This window comes from Melospiza melodia, chromosome 10 (assembly GCF_035770615.1).
Source record: "Melospiza melodia melodia isolate bMelMel2 chromosome 10, bMelMel2.pri, whole genome shotgun sequence".
Taxonomy (NCBI): Eukaryota; Metazoa; Chordata; class Aves; order Passeriformes; family Passerellidae; genus Melospiza; species Melospiza melodia.
In genome coordinates, this window is record NC_086203.1 from 17,272,712 (window position 1) to 17,300,082 (window position 27,371).

The 27,371-nt window shown below is 54.2% G+C and overlaps 2 protein-coding genes across 3 annotated transcripts in view; both read right to left on the reverse strand.

Moving 5' to 3' along the window:
• SLC38A3 (solute carrier family 38 member 3) overlaps window positions 1-27,371 on the reverse strand; it is a 238,553-nt gene that overhangs the window by 73,694 nt on the left and 137,488 nt on the right. The window lies entirely within an intron of this gene.
• TEX264 (testis expressed 264, ER-phagy receptor) overlaps window positions 1-27,371 on the reverse strand; it is a 41,566-nt gene that overhangs the window by 4,437 nt on the left and 9,758 nt on the right. For both annotated transcript variants that reach the window (XM_063164620.1, XM_063164621.1), the window contains exons 4-5: window positions 26,513-26,734; window positions 3,008-3,179 (exon numbers count right to left, since the gene is read on the reverse strand). In XM_063164620.1, coding sequence (XP_063020690.1) covers window positions 3,008-3,179; window positions 26,513-26,734 — 394 coding nt within the window. The remainder of the gene's footprint in view (window positions 1-3,007; window positions 3,180-26,512; window positions 26,735-27,371) is intronic.

Consider the following 27,371-nt stretch of genomic DNA (forward strand, 5'->3'; position numbering starts at 1 on the left):
TCAGCGTGTGATGCCATCAGTTGTACCTGAATGCCATGGGACAGACTCTGCCCCATGAAAATGAGCACCTGAGGTTCTGGGCAAAGCCACATGCTCGGGAACCATCTGTGTTCATGCCAGCCCGTGTGGAGAGGCTGCTTTAGTTTGCTTCCACCTTCCAGGCGCAGCAGCGGGGTCAGTGCAGAGCGCTGGGAGGGAGCTCGCAGCCAGGACCCGCCCCAGACAACAATTAAATACCAAACAACTGATCCTGATTGACACTGCCCCCTGCAGACCCATCAGCCGCCTTCAGAAAACGCTCCCTGTCTTTCCAATGACCCTGAGCGTGGCGAAGAAGGGACGGAATTGGTGCAGAGGCAGCCACAGCCCCCGGCCCCTGCCCTGTGTGTTGAGTGTGTGTGTCCTCAGCAGAGCTGGCAGCACCCTGGCACAGAAAGCAGAGAGCCCAGACCATGTCCCACAGCCTTTGTGCCACCCGCTCACAGCCACAGGCACCCAGCACCTCCCAGGGTGAGCTCAGGAGCAAGGACAGCAGGTGACAGCCTAAATGGAGAGATGTGCTCCAAGGTCAGGAGGCTCGAGAAAACAAATCCAAGCTTTTCTTACACTTCCAAGTCGCTTGGTAGCGTCTGGCACCAGCCACAGTGACAGGTGAGGAGAAATGGCAACACCTTCCACTGGAAACTTCTCAAGTCTTTAATTCAAAGAAAGCAAAATCCAGCTGCTGGTGGGGAGTTTCTTGAGCTGTGATGACCAATGGTGTGCTCACACAGAGTGTTACTCAACATGATGTCCATGCTGAAATCACACTCAGTGCCCTTATCTCAGTATTTTGGGAGGGGGAAAGAGGAGGCTTCCTTTGCTACCACATGAGGACACATAGGCCAAAGCTTCTGTGCACAGAGCAGCCTCAGCTACCTTTGGGAGAGGAAATGGGGCTCAGAGCCTTCCCAGTCTCCACTTATCCACTGAGGCACAACGGGGTATCAAAGCCCCACACCTGGATTTGTGCAGCTCTGGCACAGCCAGAGGATCTGAGAGCCACCATCAGGGACTGCCACCTGCCCCCACTGTCCCAGGAGCACTTCCTGAGCCTCCAGCGGAGCAGGACCATTTGAAACATCCATTCAAACCTGAGAAGGATCAAGAAATAACCCAAATACAAGCAACTGGGGTTGAGCAGAGATCATATTGACAGGCAGATGGGGACATTGCTGTGCCCACCCTCCAATTGGCAGAGGAAAGCTTGAAAACTGTCACAGACATCCGGGGATCTCCTGGGTCACCAAGATCTCATGTCCATCATGCCTGTTGAAGGGGCTGTGACTAAGCAGAGCTTGCTTCCTGCCCAGGGAGGAAGGCTAAAAAGGATGGGAAAAGAGGCTTCTCTTTCTCCAACTCAGGGGTGGTTGCACAGATCCCAGCACATAAAATTGTTGGGAAGGGAGGATCAGTCTCATTCCATAAGGTGTAATCTTCATGGGACCACCAAATCCCTCAGGCAGGAGCTGCACAAGCCACCCATAGGCTTGCCAGAGCAAGGATGTGACACCCCATCAGATGTGGTTGTGCCACTGTGCCCAGCAGTGACAATCACAGTGCAACAGCTCTTTAGTCTCACAGGCAGGGCCAACCTCATAGGTATTATTATAATTTGAAGTTGGTTTTGTGCAGACTCAGCAGATGGCACTGCATCAGATTGCACTGACAAAAGTTCATCTTTGTGCCTGGAAGGAAAGGGTGGTGGAAGAGCTGGCCCAGAGCTGCTGCTGGGGACCCCGGCCCAGAGTGAGAAAGTCCAGCGTAATTTGCCTTCTAAAACTGGGAAGATCTTCCTAGCCCTTCTTCCAGCAGGGCAGGGGACTCCCCACTGTGGGCATGCTGGCAGTGGCACCCCAGGGAAAGCAGTGAGAGCCACAGGGCAGTGGCTGTTCTGAGCACCCCTGGCTGTGCTGTGGGACCTTGCACCCCCTGAGCAGGCACATGAGCACACACAGCTATGGAGCTGCTTTTGCTCCCATGGATCCTGCCATCCCTCTCCAAACCAAGGGGAAGCTGTCAGAGTGAGTGGCCTTTGGGCACCTCTGCTCAAGCAGGGCTGGTGCTGCCCCAACACAAGGCAGACAAAGAGGAGAAGAGCCAAGTGAGCACCGTGCTAACAGGGGCCCTGGAAGGGCTGGGAAACAGCTCCAATTATACTCCTCATTGCAACACTAAATGGACACAGCTCCCAGAAAGCAATTCCCAGGCTTGCTTTTATGTGATTAAGAATTAAAGCGACCCAAACCTGGAGATGTGCTGAAGCAAATGACCCAAGTGCCCGCGAGGCGAGCACAGCCCTCATGGTTTTTTCATGCCCATTACACAAGTGTGGCCAACCCGTGGGGCAGGAGGGAGGCCCCTGCCAGCAGCCAGCTCAGATGTGCTGTCCAGTGCCTGGGAATGCTTGGACAGCCAGCTCTTACATCTCACAGGCACGGGAGCATGTGGGCTGCTGAAGGCAAGCAGCATTTTGGGTTACTATAGCACTGCTGCTCTGCGCCTACAGCCATTGTGGTCCCTTCCTGTATGAATACATCCAGGCTCCAACAAATCTTGCTGAGCAGATGCTCCCAGGCAACTCCACCACGAGCTACAGCAACCTGGTATTTAAGCTCTTTGCAATCCCAACATGTAACAGATGAAGATGAGATCAAGGAAGATGTATATGACAAAGAGAAAAACAAGCCCAGCTGCAACTAAAAGCTGTGAGATCCAGCTCTGTGCTAACAACAGTGGCTTAACCCAAAACTGCAAGGGTTCCTGGGTGCTCCCCAAGGCATGCCATGATATCTCAGATCCCTAGGGATCAGCACAGGGTGAGGGGAAGAGGTGTGCTGAGACTCTGGCTGGGTACCAGGTGGGCACAGGCCAGTCCCTCTCTGCCCAGGCAGCAGGACTGGGGACACCAGGACCCCAACTCTGTGAGGGATGATGAAGATGGAGCCTTTGCACAAGCCATGGATACCTGTGATGTCTGTCTGGGCGTCCTCAGCCACAGCTGCAGCAGCCCTGCTCTTCCTCTCCAGTTCTTTCATTTCAGGCACATAGAAGTCTCCTTGGCGGGCAAGGGGACACACGAAGTAGATGCGGTCCTGCTTGTAGATCTCGATCCGGGGGTGGGCACACAGCTTCCTCTCCTGGAAGACACAAAGCAGCCATGGGCAGGGATGTGTCCTTGCCCCCCACCCCAGCAGTTGCCCCACCACACTGACCTGCCAGCCAGGTCAGCCTGGTCCTCTTTGCCCACAGGTGTGGAGACCTAGTGAGGAGCAGAGGGTGCCATCCCAAACCATGGTGCTGCTTTCCCTACCACAGCAGCCCCAGGTACCAGGGCAGGCAGGTTTGGCCCTGAAGGTAAGCAGCCAGCTGGGCTCCAGGAGGAGATGCTGAAGACCCCCAGCTGAGCCTTGGTTTTGATGTGCTTATTTTGGGCTGGAGCGAGAGGTTTTGGGGAGCCAGGCAGCTGCTTCACACAGACCTGCCAGATCTCCAGCTCCTGCTGGCAGCACAGCCCCACAAACAGCACAGCCCCATGAGCAGCACAGCCCCATGAACAGGCACTTCTCTGCTAATTAATATAATCCAGAGCCGACAGCTCCAGCAGCTCCTTTAAGAACCACGAGGGCAGGGGGAGTGGGAGATGAATCCCTGGCATTTCAGACAAGTCCCCCTCCTCCTTTTCCTCACCCCAGCTCCCCCTGGCAGTGCCCCTCAAGACCCCAGGCTGTCAGGGCCCCCTGACAGGGGCTGAGCCGGGGCTCTGGGGACTCCTGGGGCGCCAGGGCTGGGTGAGGAGCAGCTGGACCCTCCTGCCACCCCCTCCTCGCCCGCCCGCCCGCCAGCTGCTCGCTGGCAGAGGGGGCGGCTGATTACAAGCCGGGTGAGAAAGGAGAGTGTCTCTTTAGCGGGTTTTCTTTTTCTTTCTTTCCCCTTTTCAAATCACTGACAGCTTTTATTTAACCCTGCAACCACCTTAGTTAACATCCTCCTCCTCCTGCTCCTCCTCCTCCCTGCCCCAGCTATTCTCTTCCTCCCTCTTGCCCTGATTATCCTCTTCTTCTTCCTTGACCCAGTGATTTTCCTCTCTGCCTCAACTATTCTCCTCTGTCATGGCCTGTTGGTGTGGCTTGTGTGCACATCCTCCAGCAGGGTCCACATCCCTCTGGGGCTCTCTGTTGCCAGAGCTGGCCCCACACCAAGAATGAGCTCTATGGACATATCAATCATGACCTTAGAAAAACCTGACTCCTTTCAGCCCTGGGGATGGATGAATGTGATTTAAGAATCATTTATTTCCCAGACTAATGCTGGCACCAGGCAGGATCCACAACAGACATGAGCCAACACTGACCCTCTCCTGGTGCTGGCAGCTGTACCACCTGAAGAGCCACCTTCACACTGCCAGGATGCTGTACCAGAAATACAGGCAGAAATCCCACAGGAGCAGTTTTTGGGTCCATTTTCCTGGGAAAGCCTGCAGGATCTGGCAATGCAGAGGCCCAGTTTACCCAGAAACACCTCAGTGGCAGGAACATGACCCCAAGAGAAGCTTCACCTGTCCCATCCCAACGCCTCCCAGCCTGAATTTCAGCAGTGCCTCCTCCAGCCGAGGAGGAACCACGTTTCCTATCCCATGCTGCAGGGACACGCAGGGACGCAGGCGGGCTTCCAAGGCACTTGGAGTTTGGAGTTCCCACTTGCAGGCAGGTGAAACACTGGGGCCTGCAGATCAAAACTGCATTAAATAACAACAAGCTGGGTTGTTTTTAGCAGCAGAGCAGAGGCGGCTCATATCACTGCTGCTTTTTCAGCAGCAAGGCAGACAGGAGCCCTCCCCGCCACTCTGCCCCTTGCTCTGCCAACCACAAGCCCATCCACCAACCCCCAGCTCAGCTCCCTATTTAGGTTACTGCAACACACACCAGAGATAGGTACCTCCAGGATTTGCAGGGTTTTTTGGACAAATCCAGTTGGCCCTCCATCACTTCATGCAGACAAGGACAACTCAAAGGATCTTAGAGCAAAGAGACTTTCATTAACTTCATGTGACATCTCCAACCAGTCCAGATCCTCAGGGCTCCAGTCTGGCCTTCAAGACATCCCAAGCTGACTTTCCAAACCCCCTCCTAAGGTTCCAAAAGAATGGATCTGGGACATACCCTCTCCATACAATCTACTCTACACTGCTACAACTTCCAATTATACAAGCATAGCAGTGGCACCCCCAAAACACAAACAACACCCCCTCTTGCCCATACAAAATGTGGGAATCTTGGCTTTTTAAGGAATAAAAATGTGCACATGAATGAAGAGCAGGACTGGCTCTTGAGCCAAATGCTGCTTCACACTCAAGATTATCCTACAAGAGAGACAAGGGTGCTCCACCCTGCCAGGAGCAGCTCTGTGTCCCTGAAGCCAGACCAGCCCAGGTGTCCAGCCCAAAGCCCATGGCTGGGGACCATGGTGGGGCCATGCCAAAGTGGCTGGACACTCCCTGTCAATACCCATGCCTGCCTCATTAGGGACAGCTGCAATACTTGCTTTCTTCCCAATTCATCCAGGGTTTTCCCAAAATGAAATGGAGGGAAACCAGAGCCTGGGGGTGCTAGTTTATGTCTGTACAAATCAAGCTGGAAGCCAGGCCAGTGAGCTGGCCTCTGCTTCTGTGCTTCTTCCCAGAGAAACCCAGCCTGTGGCAGGGCTGCTGCAGAGCTCAGCACTGGCAGGTGGGCTCAGGAGAGCACAATGTCCCCAAGGAGGAGCAGGGATGTTGAACCTGGGGATGCTGTCCTGTCCAGCCTGGAAGAGGCTGCATAAAGGCTTGAGAAATGAGCCATGAGGTGGGGAGCCATGACAATGGAAATGGATAAGGGGATCATCTAAAGGGGGTGGGATATCAGCCCTGTGATCATACCAAAGGAGATTAGGAAGCAGGCAGAGGCCAGGCAAGAATAGTGCAGCAAAGTGCAAAAGAGGCTGGTGACACAGTGAGTTTGGGATTATCCCCACGGAGAGAAACACTGCAATGAAAAGAAACAACCCAGAGAGACTGGAGAGCAGAGCCCAGAGGCAAAGGTGTGGGAAGAGAGCGAATTAGCAAAGGCTCAACAACATGGCAAAACAACAGAAAGGCTCAACAGGCAGCATAGCACTGCCACTGAGAAGGGAGCCCCTGGCTGGCTGTGCCACCAAGCCAACAGATGGAGCAGCAAGGGGAATGTGGAGTTTGCAAGGCAGAGCCCTCCAGTCAAATCCAAAGCAGTCTCACACGGGTGGAGGAGCTCAGCGAGAGCTGAACAGTGGGACACTGTCAGTGTCAGGCTGCTGGCTGTGACAACAGGACCAGTAAGTGGGGCAGGAAAGAGGACTTGTCCCTCTGCAAGGTCGTGCAGGGCCACCTCCCTCCTCAGCCTCTGCCAGCAGCTCTCCCTTCCCATGGCCAGCAAAGACAGAGGCAGCAGTGCAGCATTCAGGGCTCATTTCTGTGCAGGACCCTCCCCATGGCACCTGAAACAGGGGATTGATTCATTGCACATAATCCATGCAGCCCATCTACACACACAAATGCACCCAGAGTCCACAAGTTCAGTTCTGACAGAAGAGCAGCTCCAGCACACTCCTGCCACATCAGACCCATGCTTCCCATGAAGCCAACTCCTTCTCAGCCCATCTGAGGAACGTGGTGGGGTGCTGCTCACCACCTTCTCGGGAGCAAGGCGTTACGTAAGGGAAGACTCTTGCACTCCTCTTTCCCAGATGGAACAGCACCTCGCCCAATCTTTAACCTCGGGTTCCATATCACCTCCCACCACGTACTGACGGCAGGATTTCCTCCAGGTCACTCTCATCCTGCTAGGAATGGAGCATCCCATGCCTCATGCATCAGAAAGGACAGGGTTATGCAATGACCAGGTTTTTGGGAGACCTTCCCCAGCAGCAGGAGGTGCCAGCTATTCATCAGCACAAATCCTCCTCCCCCTACTCGTCCATAAGGTCTCAATGTGTGTTCATGATATGGCTTGGGCACAGCCTCCCAGGGGGAAGAGGCCCCCACTTTCCTGGGTGAGCATGAGAGCAGTCCCAGGGCTGCAGAGGACATGACAAGGTGTCCGAGCCATGACCTGCAGTCATTAAAATCCAGGCAGAATTGTGCAAAGGCAGAAGGAGGTGGCAGGGTGCTCGTGTCACACCATGGCCCTCAGCACCTGCTGGGAAGCAGAAGATGAGCTGGGGCACTGCAGGGACTGTCTTTGTCACTCTGCCAGGTTCAACTGCTCAGGAATTCAAATGTCACCAACTGGATTTGCTTCATCTCCCACTGCTGCAAGAATTCATCTTGTTAGGAGACCACAAACGAGCCTTGTGGATGCTCTCTGGATCCTCGCCATGCACGGGCACGCTGGCAATCAGGCTCCAGCTGAACCCACAACACTTCCAGTGTTGCCAGGAAGGCAGTGGGGAGGCAGCTGCTGTCCTCACCCCACTTCACCCCACAGGTTCCCTGTCACCCTCGACTCCTTACTGTGACCTCTTGGAATCACTTACAAGGTGATTTTTAAGTCACACCAGCCTGCAGAGTCCCTGTTTCAGGACTGATGCTGTAGGAACAGTTGAGGAGAGGCTTTTCACGCCACCACCAAGCTTCCTGCTGGAGCAGAGCTGGAGGCTGAGCTGTTCATGCTGCCCAGCAGCTCCTGGCTCCACTGCAGAGATGTCTACTTCATGCTCCAGCCACCTGTGTGCCACAGGAACACAGCCATTGCTTGTGCCTGGCACCCATCCCTGCCAGAGCACCTTCTGCCTGCAACACATGAAAAACGTGCCTGTTAAACCCCAGCCAGGACTGGAAAAACCATGGGGAGCAAGCAACTGGTCACCCAGCAGATAAAAACCCTCTTCTCCCTTAGGGGAACCAGGCAGCCCCCAGCTGGAGGCACTGGGAAAACCAACAGTGCTGACAGTGCAGGGTGCAGCCTCAGCATTGCCTGCTCTCTGCACAGTGAGCCAGTCCAGAGAACTTACAGAGGGGCCAATGGACATGTGGCCAGGAGGGCCAGACTCAAGGAGAAGCTCTGGGCTGTTCACAGGGATTGTCTAAACTTCATTTTGGTACAGTGTGCCAGTAACTCAGTGCAACTGTGCCTAGAACCCTTGCTCCTGTTGTGAGAGGAGGTGCTGCTGCCATTGCAGGGAAGCAGAAGGGCACATGGAGCTGGTCCCATCCACATCCTGGCTGTGACACTGGAGCAACACCAACCACATGAGGAGCTTTTCCACAGGCAGCTGGGCTCAGTCCCTTCCCTTTACTATGCTGCCACACCTGAAGAAGGGATAGATGGAGGGTGCAAACACACAGGGGGCTTGTGACCACCGCTGGGGACTGCTCCCTGTTGGGGGGGCTCACCAGCATCCCCCCAGCCAGCCAGGGCACCACCACAGCCTCAGTGCCACAGGGCTCCCCTTGCCTGTGCTGCTGGCACTGGGGCTGCTCTGGGCACTGCCAGCAAGTCAGCTGGCACCTGGGAGAGTGCGGGGAGACCCCCAGGAGACCCACCAGCCCTGTCCTCACACGCCAGACAACACAACTCCCCCACACCTTCCTTCCAGCTGGAGGCAGCCATCCTCTCCATCTCCCAGCGATGGAGTCGGACGCTTCAGTCCCAGGGATTTTAAAGGAACAACAAAACTGCGTGGAGCTGAACGGCCCTAAATCAGTTGCTAAAATTAAAAGCTGAAACTGAGCCACCAGCTAGGACTGGGGGGAGCTGTGCTGTGTGCCACATCCTCCTCGCTTCCTCACACGCTCCATGCTCGGTGTGTCATCCCTGCTTATCTTAGAACACGGGTGCTAGGTAGTCCTGAGAGGCTTTGCAATTCATTTGCACAGCACTCAGCCCTCTCTGGTGTTCTCCTCCTTGCTGGGCCATCCTTCTGTCCCAGGCTCAGACTGGGAATGTCCCTGTTTCCATTCCTCTTTGCTCAGACAGCAGCTTGGGGTTAGGCATTGCTTCAAGTCATCCACATGAGCTGATGAAAGCAAAGAAACAGAGGCACCCCTTCCCCCTGGGGTGAAGGGTCTCCTGGGCTGCACTACAAGTGGTGTGGACAGATGTTTCCCCTCAGTTCTGCTCTTGTAATTCCACCTGGAATATTGCCTCCAGCTCTGGGGACCCCTGCATGAGACAGCCATGGACATGCCAGGGCAGGTCCAGAGGAGGCCACAGAAACAGTCCAAGGGCTGGAACAACTCTGCCATGGAGACAGGCTGAGAGAGTTGTGGTTGTTCAGCCTGGAGAGGAGAAGCCTTTGAGGAGCCCTGAAGTGTGCTTGTAAGAGATGTAGATTTTTTACCAGGGCCTGTAGTGACAGGGCAAGGGGCAATGGGTTTAAAGCAAAAGCTAGCAGGTTAGACTGGACATAAAATGCCTTGTGCTGAAGGTTGTTAGGCACTGGAACAGGTTGTCCAGAGAAGCTGTGGATGCCCCATCCCTGGACGTAGCCAGGAGCTCAAGGCCAGGCTGGATGGGGCTTTAAGCAAACTGTGCTAGTGAAAGATGTCCCTGCCCACTGCAGGGGGACTGGACTGGATGACCTTTACATGTCCCTTCCAAACCCAACCCAGATTCTGGTCCTCTCTGCTGGGCCACAGCCTACCAATAGGAGACAGGGATGAAGCCTGGGTGCTCAGGGCTGCTCAATGAAGGGCAGCCAGAGGCTGGGGCAGAGCCATTGGCCCCAGAGATGGCTGGGCAGAAGCAAACTGCTGGAGGGAGAGGCAGGCAGACATGCTTTACACCAGTAATACCTCAAACATCAAGGAAACCCCAACATCTCAGCTTGCAGCTCCAGCAGGGTGCACATGGAGCCAGGCAGGCCAGAGCCAGCTCCAGCACACGGCACAGCAGCACCAGGCTGCCAAGGGCTGGGGAACAGCTGCTGCCTCCCAGCCTGGAGAAACTCACACTTCAGGGCTGGTGAGACTGCTCCCACGCACGTGCACTTTACTTTCAAATCCTCTGGGCTGTGAGGTGTTTCAGAAACAGAAGGTGATATTATTGCAATCAGGAAAAGGCCGTTTCCATCAGGCAGCAGGAAGAACGGGTGCCACCACCAGCACTACGGCAGCGGAAAACAAAGTCTCGCCAAAGGATAACGAATCCTCCAGGTAGCAGAATGCAGAGCCTGGCAATTAGCACCTCCCACAGCACCAGCATCCTTGCCTGCCCTCAGCACACTTCCCCCTTCCCACGGCAGGCTCCCCATCCTGCCTGCCACCAGGACACCCTGCCCTGCTGATGTGGCAGTGCCATGGCTCCAGGACAGGCAGGAGAGAACCAGCCCCCGAGATCCTCCCTGCAGCAGTGAGAGGGAGTGGGAGGGCATTTGGACCGTGGGAGCTGCGAAACACTGGGCTTGATAGCTTGGGAGAGTTTTTCATTTTCACCTCAGCGAAGGCAGCCCGCCATGCAATTTACACCTTGCCCGCCCGCGCTTCCCAGGCCCAGCCACCCAGCTGCTGCCAGGGCTCCTCCAGGCAGCACCTGCAGAGTGGCAGCTGCCAGGCACGGACAAACTGAGAGCTAAAGGAGTGAGCCCGGGGCAGCTGGTGGGTGCAGGAGATCCCAGCACCCTGGGACAGCTGGCAGGGACCAGGCACAGGCTCCCAGGTCATGCTGGCAGCTACTGCAAGAGTCATGAACACTGTTCTCCTCCCTGGGATGGAGATTCCATTCTATTCTCCAGCAAAAGGAAATAAGCTCCAGCCCTACCTCACTAGAGGCCCTGACACACTCTGGATCTTTCCCTCTTCCAGCACCCACTTGAGCTGCAAGAGAAATCCTGCAGCACACAAAGAGGCATCCATCATGTTCAGAGATGAGCCAGGTAGCAAGTCCCAGCGAGATAAAACCTCTCAGAAAGTAGCCAGAGGCAGTCAGAGCCCCCAGTGGGGGCAGGACAAGCCTTGGACAAACTGCCAGCCCATTCAGGGCAGACACATTCAGGTACATCAATCTGTGTGCTTCCAGGGATGGATGGTACTGCCCCCAACTATGGGAATGTCACCTGCAGAATAAAGAGCAGATGGTGCAAACAAACACAATTCATGGGGCTTGGGTCCCCCCTGGTGTTACGGTTATTTGTTGGTAATTAGCCCTGAGGCAGAGAGTTGCAGAAGTAAAGGAAACTTTTGCACTATAAAAAGTTAGTTTTCCTAAAGACTCAGTGCTTTCCACTTTCCCAAGTTCTGCCTTGCTCCAGTACCCACAATGGATAAAATACCAGATGGGGAGATGGTACTCACCAGCTTCCCAGAGCTCCATAATAACATTCTCACACTCTTCCTCCTACCCGACCCCACCACCTCCCATCTTCTCCTCCTCCTTCCCCATCACAGCCACGCACAAGCTCTCTGAAGGGGACTTTGATTTTAACCATCCTGAAGCTCAAACACCAGATTTTCATCACAAGACAAGGAATCTGTGTAAATCCACATAATCTCTCCTCTCCTGAGGAACCAGTGCTGGGTTCCTGTCCCAGGTCCTAGGAACTCCATCACTATGGGAGCACATGGATCAACAGCTGCACACGAAAGGAGGAGGATGAGACTGTGGGAGAGGAGGACCACAGCTGGAGAGGGCTGCCTCTGCTTCAGAGAGAGGATCTCCAGGGACCACCACACTCCTCCCAGCCCTCACAGGATGCTTCTCCAGCTTTAATCACAATGCTGAAGGGGTTGATGCAATGATCTCTGCCACCACGGATGACTGGAGCAATGCTAAATCGCTTTGCCTGCTCTGCTGCCTTGGCAAGGCTGCCAGGAGCAGCAGCTGTGGCAATTTCTCTGTCTCCTGTCAAGACAGGGCCTTTCAGGAAAGGGATCATCATCCAAGACCATCTCCTGTTGTTCTGCTTCAGCCAGGCAGCCCTCTGCAGCCTCCCACCCTGCATGGGACACCACACAGGTAAAAAGAGCCTCTCCAAAACTTGTGTCTTTGTCATGTTCCTCACAGGGAGAGTAAATCCTAATCTAGAGTGACCTGTTTCACCCTGCCATGAGACTCTTGTGGGGACAGATCTTCTTGCATGGATAGCTTGGAGAGCTCCTCATTAGGTGGACATTCCCAACCCACCTTGATGGCTTGCTCTCCTGGGCCACCATTCACTTGAGTACTTGTCCTTCTGCAACAAGAATGTCCAGAGAGGCTGGAGGTTTGTGGTTCACAGCCTTCTCACACATGTCCTCACCTGCAACAAGTCCTGCCATGAAATCCTGTTGCAGCAAAGCCAAAGCAACAGCCATGGAGCGGGAGCAGCAGTGCCTGGTACCCACAGCACGTGGGGGCTCTCAGTCTCCTGAGACAAGCTCTGAGCTGCCCCTTCCAAACCTCAACTCTTTACTCTTTGGATTGCAGGCATCTCTAGCTGCTCTTCCACAGCCTCAATCACCAGGACAAACTCTGGTGCCACACCAATGGCCCCAGGAGGAAAATGGTCGAGTGGAATAAATACCCTCCCTGTCCCTTCCCACCTCCTTGAACAACCTTGTCTTTCTGCAACGCCCCCAGCTCCCAGGCTTCATGGAATATATTTCACGATGAGCTAAGCTCAGCCTCACACCATCCCTTCACAGCTGAGAAAGCCAAAAAGGGAAGCTGAAGAACTTAACCTTGTTGAACTTGCACAGATAAAGCCACCAGCAGCCCAGGGCAAAGCCACGATGCAACTGCCTGATTCCCAGACAAAATAGTCCTCCCTCCCCACCCACAGGGACTTACTGTCAGGCTTATTGGCCTCATTTGGAAGGCAAGAAGATCCAGAGGAAGAGATCAAGTGGGTTTCAGCCTGGTTTGCTGAGGAGGAATAGGCAAGCTGATCACGACATCCCTAAGCACATCTCAATTACAACACATTGACAAATCTGATGTCAGAAAGCAAGTTTCCAGGACAGAGGGATCTTCAAAGCTATCAGTTATGTGCAGCCAACTATGCAGAAAGATTGTTTGAGCTCTGGATTAGGGAAACCCTGCATTCACAGGCTTGTCTTGGGTGACAGGGATCCCAACCAGGCTCTCTGTAGGGCAGACACCCATGGGCCATCGGTTACCTTTGGCTCACTGCCCCTCCTGCTCCTCCTTCCCTTGCCCCAGTGACAGCTATCTCCACGTTTTAAATGCAAGCCAGGGCTTGGAACAAGTTCCTTCCTGAATGTTTATAAATGAACAAGAGGCATTTCCCTGCAGGCTTCCAGCAAAGCCACCTTCAAACCCCCACATCCAAGAGCTTGCACCTCTCTTCCCCAAAAACCTGGCAAAGGGCAAAGCGAAAGCGACTCCGGCGGGCTCCTGTGCGCTGACAACTCTGTGCTGACAATTCTGTGCTGACAATCCCCGGGTGAGCTGGGCTAATGAAGCCCCCGGAGCCCTCAGCGCTGCAGCCGCGGGCGGTACCGATGGCCCGGGGAAATCCCCAGCGCACCCACAGAGCCGGCGGGCACGGAGCGAACACGGAGCGAACACGGAGCGAACGCGGCCGGGCGGGCTGAGGCTCTGCAATGCGGGACGAGCTGGGGAGCAGGGCTGTGAGGGAGGCCAACCAGCGGTACCAGGCAGATTCACCAGGGGCAGCTCCAGGTGTCCCCACACACGCCATTTCAGCGGCCACACGTGCTGGCCGCCCTTCTCCATCGGCCCCTCTGCGAGCGGGCATGGCAAGGCGAGGCAAGGCAAGGCAAGGCAAGGCAAGGCAAGGCAAGGCAAGGCAAGGCAAGGCAAGGCAAGGCAAGGCGAGGTGAGGTGAGGCTGCCTTTCCTCTGCAGCTTTCACCTCCTCCTCCTCCTCGGTTCACCAGGGACCCTGTGCAGTCCCAGCGGGCTCATTACCTTGGTGTGGAGAGCAGAGCACCCGCTGAGCAGCACAGAGCAGGGAGGCAGCAGGGACACGAGCTGAGCGCCTCCAGGCCGGGCTCCGCTGCCGGCAGCACGGGCAGCAGGGGAGGGAGGGGAGCAGCTGCTGCCAGCGACCTTTGCAGGCTGGCAACTGCTCCTCTGCCAGCACAGAATCGTGAGTTTGACTGTGCAGATCAATCAGGAGGAGAAATCAAAGCAGTTAGGCAAGGACAGAGCCCAGCCTGACTCTGTCCTTCCACAATGATCCCATATGTTCCCAGATGTGCTCCATGAGCTGGTAATGCTCTGGAGATGCATCGAACCACTCAGCTTTCCAGATCTTTCTATCCTGGGAAGCCAACTCCCCATCTGTACCGCTGCTCTGCCCTCTCAGGTAGCCCAAACCATACACAGCCCTGTGTAACACCACTGATGGCAGCACAGCAGCCAAACCTGCAGCCACCAGAGCTGCCCCACATCCTCATTAGTGCCCTGAGACCTGGAGGACATCCCCCCTCTTCCCAGTGCTGATGCCTCTCCTCACACTCTGGGTACCTGGAGGATGGGGAGGCCTTTGGGGAAGCATATCTATACCTCTGTCCCATTGTGCCCTTCCCCAAGCAGCCACAGCTTGCCATGGGCAGGCAGTGTGCTCTGCCTGGGCAGCTCTGTCCCAGGACACTGGTCCTGTGCCTCAGGGCACAGCAGAAAGCCAGAGCTGAGTCAATGCTATGGGTCCCAAAGTAGCTCCCACCAGGAGAAACAGCTTTGAAGGCCAACTGCTGGGAGATGAAGGCAGTGGCTTCTTGGGGTGGCAGGACCTGGGCAGGACAAGTGAACTTGGTACTAGAGATGCACGTGAGAGAGGAGGAGGAAGATGCAACAACAGAGAGGAGCTGATGGCTGTGTTCCTCCACTGTGAGCCCACAACATCTGGCAGCTCCTGCAGCCACAGCACCACTCTGCTTTGCTCATTCCTGTACTGAGAAGTACCTGAGCAAGTCTTTCTCCACACTGACCTCCTGATAAGCTTTTGCCAACTCACGGGCTGGTTACTGAATCACTGGGAGGACCTTACCCCAAGCTGTGAATCTGCACAGCGTGAAGAGCAGAGCAGCTGGCCCCAGCAGATGATAGATATCTACCTTCCTGCATGTCAAGGACCTGCCAGCAGCTCCAGGCAGAAATAAACCCCTGAGTTAATGACAGCAACCGGCCATCCAGGAGCAGGGAAAAAATGCAGGTGTCCACAGTGGGAATGAGGCCATTGTTTCCCTCCCAGAGTGCTGTTATGTTACAGCCCTACAGAGTGGGAACAGAGCCTGTCAGCAATGCTGAATGAAGCCAACAGGCAGCTGCAGACAGGGCCACTCTGCGATCAGCCATGGCACATTCTCTTCCTCCCCCAGGGCCAGGACACTCCTTCAGGTTTCATTTGAAAGGCAACAGCCCCCAGTGCTGGGACTGGGGCTCCCAGACCAACCACTCTCCCAGCTGCCTTAGACCTCCACCTCTGACCTTCAAGCAGCCCCTTTGCTGAGTCCATCCCTGTGAAGATAAGGGAAAGAGACACAGTAGCAATTTAAAATGTACTAGGAGATTTTCTGGTTGGTGGTGTGTGGAATAGGGGAACAGAAGCAGAAATTTCCAGGGGTTGTGTGATGCAAATGTGCCCATCCACAAGTTACCACTGTGATAAGCAGCCAGAGCCGGGGACTCAGAGCAGCTACTAACTTGCTGTCTCCACTGTACTGAGCTCTGTCACTCCTCTTCATCCCTGCAGGGTTGTTATAATTCCTCCCATTAGCAGAAGATGCAGGTAAAACCATCTGTCTGTGGAGCAAGCACCCGGTGGTCATTGTACAAGCCGCCAAAAAAAAAAAAAAATCATTCCAATTACTCCATAGCGACAGCAAGTCCCAGGCATCCTTCTGCTCTGAGCCTTTGAAATGTAAAGCCATGCTGTTTGGTGTCATTTAATTTGGAGCTCAGCCTCAGATCAGCAGAGCCTTGCTGAGCTTTAGGAGGAGGCAGCCATGCAAAACATACATGTGCAAGATTCAGATGTCAGTGGCCTGGAAGACAAGCACACTCCAAGCTTCATCAGTAACTCCATTTCATGGCCCCAGCATCTCTCTTTTGCCATCCCAGTGCAGAGGGAGGCACTGGGAGGAGGCTGATTCTGTCCCTGAAGCTGTATTGACCCTTTGCTCCAAATCAATACTAGTTTCTCTCTGGTACCCAGGAGAGCTGACTTCCCATCATCATCTCCCCTCTTAGGAAGGTTTGTTCCTCTCCTTCATACTGGAAGCACATTCTTTTTTGGATTACGCACCCAGCTGAGCTGACCTGGCAGGGCAGAGGCATTCTACCTAAGAGAGAGCTTGTCTCTGACAAACCCAGCAGAAATGCATCTGCTCAAGCCAGGTGTGAGCCTCTGCCTCCTCACACTCACCACAGCACTGAGGAGCCCAAGAAAGGTGAATGTTGGGTGGGCTGGGGACAAAGAAATGGGGTGGACTAGAGGCACCATCAGGTGCTGATCACTCTTGAGGGTAAACAGGCACCTTCCATCTCTTACCAACACCAGGCACTGCACTGGATCCTGAGAGAAATCAGCTCAAGAGTGACAGAGGACAAGCACTGGCTTGTGCTCCCCAGGCAGACTGGCCCCTCTGCCCACTGTGGTCTGACAGCAGGGGAACAGATGCCTTTCCTTGTTCCCATGCACTCAGAGAGGTGCCAGGTGACCCACCCAGCACAAGGGCCATGAAGGTGAAGAGAGCTGCCATGACTTGTTGCTCACTTGGAATGGAGCAGGGGAAGCAGCTCAGGAAGCTTGGACATCCTGCCATGCTGCAGACCTCCATCAGCTGCCTCAGGGCAGTTCTGATCTGGAGTAATCCCTTCCAGCCCCAGGCATGAGTGGTGGAGTTAGAAACTGTCAACATTTCTATTACAGGCTCTGATTTTCCCTGGTGTGGCTGAAGCACAGGCTGAAATCAACTGCCACATGCTGGAAAAGACACAGAAGGAGTTCTAGACTGAGGGCTCACAGGCACTCTCCAAAAGCCTGCAAGGCAATAATTAAGCATAGCTCAACCTTCCACTTTCAAGGAGCTCACAGACCAGTCTGCAAACTGCTCTGGAGCCCTCAACAGCTGAGGCAGCTGGATACCATGAAGATGAACCCAGTCCTGGCAAATCCAGAGGATTTCAGAGGGCCAGGATTTGGCAGCCCACTGGGACAATCCAAGTTGTCCTGACAATAAACAGGCAGTGGGAGTTTGCTCCTCAAAGCAGGATGGGATATACTGGCTGTGTGTAGGTCTGCACTGAACCATACCCTGCATCCACTCCCCAAAGGCCCTGAGGCCCTGTGGGTCCAGGCAGAGTGACAGCCAGCAGGCAACAGCACAGAGAGAGAAAAGCACATCCTGAGCCCATGAAGGCCTCCCCAGGATGTGAGCAGCTCCACAGAGCTCCACACCTGTCACTGCCATGAGGAGTGGCCACTCTGGACACCTCCAGGCTGCTGCCTCTGCCCAGGGCCACCAGCACACAGCAGCATCGATTCAAACAGCATCCACAGGGCAGCAGCTGCTGCAGGCAGGCAGAGCTGACAGAGCTCTGTGTGTGTGTGTGTATCTCCTGTGTATCTCCCTGTCAAACAAAGAGACCCTGAGGGACTCTCAGTGTGACCCTTTGCTTCAGAGCAAACAGCTGGGCTCTGCCACCTCACTGGTGCCCCAGCCTCTGGTGCAGCCCCAAAGCTGTGCCTTGCCTATGGCACACAGGCTCTAGGCAGGAGGAGGAGGAAGAACTGATTTTGTTCTTTCATCCCTGTGATCTGATCACCACCCAACCTCGCGACTCATCCATCCATATTTTGACTCACTGCAGAAGAGAAATGTTTTCACTCTCCTGCTCTCTCCAAAGCGGGGCCTTTCCTACCGTTTTATACCTAACTAGAATTGAAAAAGTGCAAGTTAGTCATAGCACAATGGTCCCTTTTCTGGAGGTAAAAATGCCACTGCTTTCAAGTGTATTATCTGCCTGCTCCACAGGTTTCAAAGTGGGAGCTTCACAGCCAGGGAAACTGGGCCAACAGCATTTGTTGGAAAAGAGCAGTATTTCTGTGAAGCTGTTTCTCATTTGATCGGGTTCATTTTCCTATTTCTTAAGCCTGGCACAGCTGGCAAGGTCTGGCTCATAGGGCTATGGGGAAGAACCTGTCCAGACAAAACTCATTAGGACTCAGATAAAATAATTGCAGAGAGGCAAATCAATCTCATCCTTGAATTAATTGACTAGCTGTCCAGAAGGGAAGACCCCAAGGTTCAGGACACTGTGGCTGCTGGAAAGAGCTGGACACGTCTCCAATGCCTGACAAAGAAAACCTTTCGAACCGATTGCATCCTCTGGGATTCTCTATAAATACATCTGGGGAGAGCACACGTACAGATCAAGTCGATAAAGAGATCTGACAGAAAAGCACTGTAGTGTTTTACTCTCCCTCCTTGCCCAAGGCAAACCATCTCAGTTCTTTCTCTTCCTTGGACAGCTGTATGAAATATCCCCGGCTTCTCCCGTGATCATTAATCCTCGCTGCAAAGAAGGGGAAGCAAATCTTTTGTCTGAGAAGATTCATCTCTGTGAGAATCTTGCAAGGTTGAGCAAGTCATTCCAAGGCTGCTCTCCCAACTTTCCAAAGCAACAGCTTGGGAAGGTGAGGTGGATTCCTACTCCCTCCTGGGACCAAAATGCCTCCAAACAGGACCACTGAGTGACTGCCAACAGGGGTCCAGGCTTTTGGCTGCCAGGCCATCAGGGATGCCCACACAGTTTGGCATGCATGGGAGGGCAGGCACTGGAAGTTCACTCTTCTCCCAGGAGCTGCCTTTGGAAATGTTCCTGAAAAAGGAGCTGGGATAGCAATAGGCTCAAAATGCTGGATGTCACAGGAAAGTGCCCACTGTGGCAGCAATCTGGGGCTGAGCTGCCAGCTGGAGAAACCTCCATAGGAATGTGGTGGAGGCCCCATAGCCAGAGGCTTTCAAGGTGCAATTGGGTGCTACATAACCACACACCCTTTCCTATAAAAGGCTGTACCAGACTCTCTTTGCAAGCCCCTTCTAACCTGATCTGTTCCCATTTTGTGATCAATTAGAACTGGGAGGCCACGGTGGCAGGAGCCTGCATCCCACACATGTGCATCCCTAGAATCAGGACTCCCCTGTCTGCTGCTAGGACAGACTCTTGCACAGAGTCAACAAAAAGTTGAGGAAAACCTGGGAGATTTCACACATGCCACAAGCTGCAGAGGCAGGGAAGGAGCCTTTTTAACTACCAAAACTCAAAACTGGTCAGCAAACTTCTCCTGCTCAAAGCAGCAATGCTGTCAGAGCTGCAGTTTGCACCTGCTCCCGTGCAGGAGCCGAATAGCAGAGCTGAAACAGAAGCTGCACAGTTTGCTTGCAGGAGGAAAGGTGTGTGCAGGCACAGGCAGCAGGAATGGCACCAGCACAGACTGGGAAACCAGCACACACTGACTGGTGCACACCGACGTGCCTGGCACATGAAGCATGGTCAGTGTTAATTCACAGCCTGCCCACAAGGACCAGGGAGAAGGTGACAGCAGATGAGTAGTGGCCTGGGGCTGCCACATTCCTCTGGGGAAGGGACAGTGGGGCTGCCTGCTGCGGGTGGCAGGAGCTGTGACGCAGAGCCCCGGGCCCCATATGTTCCATTAGCTGCACAGGAGGAGCGCAGTCCCTGCAGACACAGGTTAAACAGACCTGCTCCAAAGCACTGCACAACCCTGCCCACCAAACCCCCTCCACCTGGCTCAGCCCCCAGCCTGGTCTCGTGGGCATCCTGCCCTCCCCACGCTGAGGGCGAGGTCGCTCACGCTCGCGGGACTGAAACATCTTTGGGTGGTTTTGTTTTGTCGCTAAAAATATTTAATAACTAAAAGCTGCTGTGAACGTGAGAACTGATGTGATGTGACATCCAGCTGGGGGGTGCCAACCAGCAGTGAGCAGGCTGTGCTGCAGAGAGCCCACTGAAAACCAGCTGTCAGTGCAGGTCAGCGAGAGATGAACGCGCCCGCACAGGCACAGACACCCCGGGGTCTCTGCACTCCCTGCCACTGCATGTCACCTTTGGGACAGGCTGGAGCATCACAGTGCCCACCCTTCACCTGCTCCTCCTGCCCAGCCCGAGATCCAGAGCTTCACTGCTCCTGGCAGAGAGCACACACCAGCCAAGGGTGCTTTCTAGCACTGCACAAGCCACTCTGGTCCTTGTCCTCAACATCAGCCAAGAAGGGTCCATGAATAGTGCACAAGCCACATGTGACATGACCTACAGCCCAGCTTGGGACCATGCAAGGGCTCCCAAAACACTTTCCCTGGAGCCTCTATCCTTACTCCAAATATATGACAGCCCACAGCCACGCAGCCTGTCACACTGTCAGCTCTGGTCTCGTCCCTAACATCAACAGAAGATGGACACATCAAATCCTCTATGACTCTCTAGGATTTTTCCCCCGTTATTATTTGATGTGTGAGGATCATTTCCCAGCAGTGTCAGGTAACCTCCTGTTTCCCAGGGAACCCTGAAGACCTACACCCATGAGCACATGGGCTTAAAGTGAGGGTCATCCCACCCAGCCAGGCAGCTGTGCCACCACCCCTAACCCCAGCACCCTCTTCAAGCTAATCAATTCCCACAGTCACACTGGGGCATGGGAAAAAGGCAGGAGAAAGATCCAGGGCTCCATTTCCCAGAAATTCACTGGCATATTCTGCAGAGTAAGCCATTGATGCAAAGAGGAAGAAGAACATGAACTGCATGAGTCTTGCCAGACCCACATGATGAGACACTGAGGGCAGCAAAGCCCCAGGTTATAGGTGATAAGTTTGGATAAAGGTATCCTGCTCCTCCTTCTCTCTAGAGATGTGGATATGTGGCTTTGAGTGGCCCTGGCTCAGCAAGGGCTCCACCTTGGGCAGCAGTCTTCAGCCTCTGGTCCCCAGGGCTTGCAGGAGAGCCAAGGAGCTCACGAGGACAAATGAAGCTGTGGTCCAAGAACACAGGACTGAGCATCTGTTAGTAATTCCTGGACCTCTGGAGGAAGATTCAGGCAGCAGTAGATTGGCTGAAGCTGCCACTGCGATCAGCTCTCACGCACGTGCAGACTGAAGCCTGAGCTGCTCACACACGACAAGCTGGCATTTAAAAATGCTTCATGCACAGAGCCCGGAATAAATAAACTAAATCATCCAGGAGAAAGAATTTAAGTGGAAAAACATCCCAATAATTGAGTCCTTTTTGTAAATGTTTTATCAGCTCCCAACCCCCAATCCCAGCCTCCCAACACTGCCAAGCAAAAGGATGGCCTTTAAAGCACAGACCACCTGGGATGGGAACACAGCTCCACAGACCTTCATTTAAAACTGCTGGGAGAAAAGGATTTTCAACAGATCTGAGCAAAGGCAGCAGGCTCAGCAGCGTGGTCAGGGGAGCCAGAGGGGAAAGATGAGGTGCAGCCTCACAAGGGTGCTGAGGCTCAGCTGCCATAAAGGATCATTTAAGCTCCCACTCCCCCCAGACAGAGGTATCCATGTTCTGGAGCTGTTTGGAGCACTAGGTAGGGGAGAAGTGTCTGAAGGATGGCACAGACCCTGGACAGGTCAGCCAGGGGAAACCTCAGCAGCACCAGTGAGAAGGGAGGAGTGTTCACTGAATATTTCTGCACTGAAATTAGGACAGAGTCAGACGACATGGGCAGAGGATGTGGGTGAAATGTTTGTTCTTCCATGACAAGATAAAACGCATGGCTCGCAGGCCCAGATAACACACATTTCAACATGCTGAACTCCCTGCTGACAAGCTGTCCACATGTCAAAGGGTGATCTCTGGCCAGCTGGAGATGCTAAAAAGTCCCAGGAGAGACAGCAGCCTGTACCTGCCAACATTCAATGGGTAAATAACTGACTTGAACAAGCACAGACTGCCCAGGCAAAGCCAGCCAAGACAAAATACACGGATGGCTGCAACTGGGCCAGATCACCAGGAAGCAAAGGAGATCATCATAATTAATGCCAACCAATACTTGTTTACAGCTGTCAGATCCTGTTGGCAAACAGGATTTGTTTTAGTGGGGAGGGAGGGCTTGACTGATAAACAAACCAGCATTTGCGCCATTCAATCCAGCTCAGAGGAGATGCAGGGCTTGGCATCATTTCCCATCTTTAACTGAGGAACCACAACTCCATCAAAGGGCAGAGGCACGTGTCTGAGGTTGCTATTAGCTGGCTCAGATCAAACCCAGGACTGGGGGTCTGTGGCAGGGGACAAGGTCTCCACCAGAGATTCATGTGCTACAGCAATATGACCATTGCTGAAATAAAAGCATCTGCCTGAGCTACTGACAAGTCACAGAACTTTTTAAGCTCAAAACAGGTCCAAAAAAGAAACTGGAAATTAAGGTCAGAAAATATGGAAAACATTGGAAAATGTGGGAACTTTAAAAGGTTTTTGTATTTAGCTTAGCAAAGAGAGAGGTAAGAGGTGACCACATCCTAAACTGCCATAGCTGACAAGGGGACAAAAGCTTGCTCCAAGCTGATGGTCCAAGGAATAACACATTTCCCTGGCTGTAAACAGGAACAAGCCACATCTTTCCAGCACCTTGTGGAGCTCCTTTCATGGGGAGCTGAGGTGTGGAGGAGCACGACAGCCTCTGTCAGGCAGGAGCCAACCTGACAGCTCCCAAAGATCTCCTGGCATCACAGAGTCCACGCCAGCCATTCTTGCCTGAGATCTGCATTGTAAAGGAGTGATTCACAAGCCCATGGAAGTGGGAAACTTGTGATTACAGAGACCAGGGGAAGGAAAAAAGCTGGGAGTTTAGCTGAACTTGGAGGATACCTTTAAAAGACCACCCAAAGAGATAAAACCCCAGTTTTCCAAGTTAGGCAGTCAGAGTTTGAGGTCAGTCAGTTGGTGCTCTGGAGGGTGCAAAGCAGTCAGAATGATACTGGCATCCACTTCCACATCTGCCTTGGCTGAAGATCACAAAACTGACCCCAAAAAAATCACAAAAAGAGACCATGTTGAGGCAGGCACTTCTAGGGCTGTAGTGAAAGACACCTGCCAGCTCTGCCTGGGATGCAATTAGCCACCTCTCTATGCCAGAGGAGACCAACAGCCAGGAGGGCCCAGCAGGTGCCAGAATGGATGCAGAGAGATGCAGGGACACACAGCCCACCACAGAGAGCTCATTATAGCTAAAGCAGAAGAAACACTCCTTGAAATGGCAGGAGGTTGCAGGGGAATAAGCTGCTCCCAGAGCTGTCAGAAAGAGTCCCCACCAGAGAAGAGCTTTCTCCTTTGCTCCCAGGAGCTGGGAGTGCCTGGTCTGACAGGCAGCTGTGGTGTGGGCCAGGAGTGCACATCCCAGGAAAGCAGGGCATACCTGCCTGGAGGCAGAGAGAAGCAACATCAGAGGTTATTAGGGAGGAAATGCTTTTAAGGGACGCTAAATAACCCCAGCCTATGCCTTAAATAACCCATGTTCACAGTAATGAGCCAGCAGCCCCTCCTGGGCTCCTCAGAAGGCAATTCTAGCCAGTAACTCACTGCCAGCCTGCCATTGAGGGGAAGGATGTCCTCTTACCTGCAAAGGATGGCTGCAACCATTTCCCCACAGCTCCCAAAAGCCAGGCCTGCACCTAAAGTCTGACAGAAATGCCAGCTCCTGTGCTCACAAGAGTCAGGGGGCAGAGATGCAGGCTGCAATGACACTCTGGACATGAGACCTCCTGCTCCATGCCAGCTTATCTCCCCTCCCACCCTTAATGAAAGGAGACTGTCACCCTACTGCTCTTTTTAAATTCCTGTTATAAATTTGTTTCTAACTTTTCCTGTCCCTCCAAAGCCATGGCAGACTGGGAAACACAAAGTTCAGACTGCCAAAAGCCAGCACCACTCCACCCCGACTGCTTGGGAAACACGAGCCACAAACACTCCTGGTAACTTCTGCACAGCAGCAGCAGCAAGCCCAGAGGGAGCCACAGGTCTCATCCAGCAGCCTTTGGGACTGCATGTCCCCAAGTTAACCCCACAGATGCCATGGGAAGGCTGCTGGAGTGCCATCTGTGGTAAGGCTTCTTTCAACTCCGGCCCAGAGCTCCCCTCCAGCTCTCACTGCCCTGTTCCCTAAGCTGGACCCCAAACCCTCAGTTCCTTTGCCCAACATAACCCCCTCCAGTCCCCTTCTCCTCCCATTCCTCTTCTCTATTTTCAGCATCTCCAAAGCTTTCTCCACCCTCCCTCCCCACCTTGCAACTTTCTTCCTGCCTCCTTCAGCTCCCTCTCCATCCCCAGCTCTCCCACACCTTCTTTCTAGGACTAGGCAGCCATGTCATCCTCCCTCCACTTCAGCTAATTCCCTCTCTCCATGGGAGCCAGCATTTCATCCCTGCCACTGAGTCCCCTTTCATGCCTCATGGCTTTTGCCTTCCAACCTCCTGAGATGGGAGAGCTGTGAGGGACCTGCTCTTGGCAGGCCTGACCCCCAGCTCTCATGAACAGCACCTTTCCCAAAGCAGGCACACAGGAAATAAATAAATAAATAAATAAAGCAAATCTGTCTCGCTGCTCTCTCGGGTTGCTTAAGGGAGTTGGGCTCTGGGGGTGGGATGAAGGATGCTATTTGGAGAAGCTGTCTCCATGGCAACCCCCATTCCCACCACTGAGCGGGCACAGGTCACCTGTTTCCATGAAAGTTTCCCCCTTCCCTCCCCATCCCTCCACCCCAGGAAGTGCCAGCACAGCCCCAGGGGTGCAGACAGTCCAGGCTGAGGGAGAAGTGGCAGGGATGCTGCTGGCAGGGCTGCAAACAGTCTCCTGAGTGCCCTGTGCCACACTGGGGAAAGGCAGGGCATCCCCAGGGTGCAGTGTGCAGGGAGCAGCAGCACCCACTGCCCTCTGCCCGTCCTGGCATGGCAAACCCACCCTCCTCCTGCCTGTGTCCCCATGGTCAGTGCCAGATGGGCAGGGCCTGATCCTCAGTCCTGATCCCATTGTGCTGCAGGACATTCAGACAGACACAGGCACCCTGACCCCCGTGCTGCTGGGACTGGGCCAAGATCAGAATGTGTCCCCTCCCTCTGCAAGTGCCCGTGGGTGTCCGTTTCCCTATGATTTCAGTTATTGTAAATGGAAATGGACCACTCCCATTACACACTGCCAGGTGCTCCCAGAGCAGCCTGTGGTTCCCTTTTGAGCTCTCACAGCTCCATCTCCCCCGTGACAGATGTGCTGCTGGGCCCTTCCCCAGCTCAGGCAGCCTCAGCCCGGTGTCTCCGAGCGCTCCCGCCCGCTCAGCCCCCTCCGTGCACGCCCGCCGCAGGGCTGGCAGCTCTGCCTGGTGCCCCCACAGAGAAACGGGCACAGCTCCAGCAGGAGACACACAGCCTGAGAACAGGGGATGGGCTCTGCTTCCCACAATGGGGGGAACAGCAGTGTCACCTACTGCCAGCACTAATGCACGCTCCCCCAGGAGCAGCGGGCAGCTCCCTGCGGCTGGGGTGGACAAGAGGGTCGGCAGAGAGCCCCCAGCTGAAGTTCCAGGATTGGCACCCAGGCAGCCATGCTGCAGCACAGCGCAGGCTGGAGGGATTCACACGGTTCCCCCACAAGGCTGGGAGTTTCGCCAGGAAAAGCAAGTTTATAAATAGTGTGTTTCAACACGAACAAACCAAAGCGTCAGAACTCGACAGTCAGATAAGCCAAGGGCTGACATGGCCCCTCCACAGCATCCTCCCCCACTGGGAAGGACAGTCCCTTTCCTCCAGCATCCAGCTAGCCAGGACCTTCCATGCTCTCTGGAAAGCCTGCATCTGGAGGTGTCTGTGGCAGATGTGCTGCTTGGGAACACCCCTGCCCCAGCTGCGCTGGCAGCCAGAGCAAGGCAGCAGAGCTGGCTTCAAAAGGACCACAAGCAGCAGGGATGGCCACTCAGGGCAAGGGCAAACACAGCCCACAGCAGCCAGCTGCCCAGCCAGGGCCAAGGCCCACAGATTTCAATGTACTGCTTGAAAGAAAGTTTTCATAAGCCCACAGGCCAGAAAGTTTCTAACTTTTCCTCCTGTTCCTGAAGAAGACAAGCTGCCCCACTGGTGAGGCTGGCACTCAAAACAGAAGCTCCATAGCACGAAGCATTACACCGAAGGGCACGTACCTGCCAGATCCTAACAACAAGAAAGAAACTCAAGGGGAAAATCAGCTTTTATCTCTGTGTTAAGGAGAAAAACAGCAAGTTATTAGACAAGAACTTGTTTCTCATAAACACGAAACAGCAGAAAAGACACCCCTGTGCCTACCAAGCGAATGGAAGGACATCCCTGCTGGGGAACTACCTGCCAGATTGCAAAAGGAGGAGATCTTGATGGTAGTGCCCAAGGGAAAATATCAAGACATGGCACGTCAGAGCAGCCCCATCAGCTGTCAGGAAGAGAAGCCTCTGACAGCCCACTGAACACCGGCAACGCTCCTCACGCCACACTCGCTTACCTTGATGTAAGTGTCAAGGGCTGGGTGGACACGGTTGACTGCCAGATGGATGGACAACGGTGTAGTGAAGGGGAAGGTGGCCATGACCACGTGGCTGGGAGCAGGGAAGCTGAAGATCTTGAAGCCATACTTCTGGAACCGTTTGATCTGCTCCTCCGACGGCTTCGCGTCCCCCTCGCTCAGGATGCGGCCGATGGCGAAGCGGCACTTCTCCGGAGACACCTGATGGAAGGGGACAGACAGACAGACAGTGTCAGAAGACAGAGGCTTGGAACTGGCCAAAACTTCAGCTTGCTGAGGTTGGAGGCAGGATATGACCATAAACCAAGTAAAAGCAATGTGCCCTGCAATCAGGCACACCAAAGCAGGTGCCCAGTCCTAACCCAGGCTGATCCAGGCCTAAATAATCTACATTCCTCCCAGCCTAAATGCACAGCCCAGTGGGGAAGGTGCTGCTTCTCTCCTTGGAGTGTAGATGGACTTGCAGCAGAGAAGAGCTAAACCCCACCAAGCTGCTCACTCAAACCTGTCCCAGGTGACAGTCCCTGCAGGAAGTGTCTCTCCTGATCTCACATCAGACACCTTTCTGTCAACAACTTGTCACAGCCATCCCCTTCTGCAGGACACCCCTGCAGCTCAGGGAGGGGGCTTAGAGATGTGATCACAGCTTGCCAAGTTTGCCTCCATCCCACTCTTGAGAAAGTCCCCTGCAGCCATGTGCACATGCCACCAACCACCATGGGCCACAGGCACTAAGCTGGAGAGAAATCCAGAGGCTCCCAGGTCCTTCCAAGGTAGGCACACCCAGTATGGCAGTTTTGGGGTGGGGAAACTGAGGCAGGTAAAACCTGCATGCAGT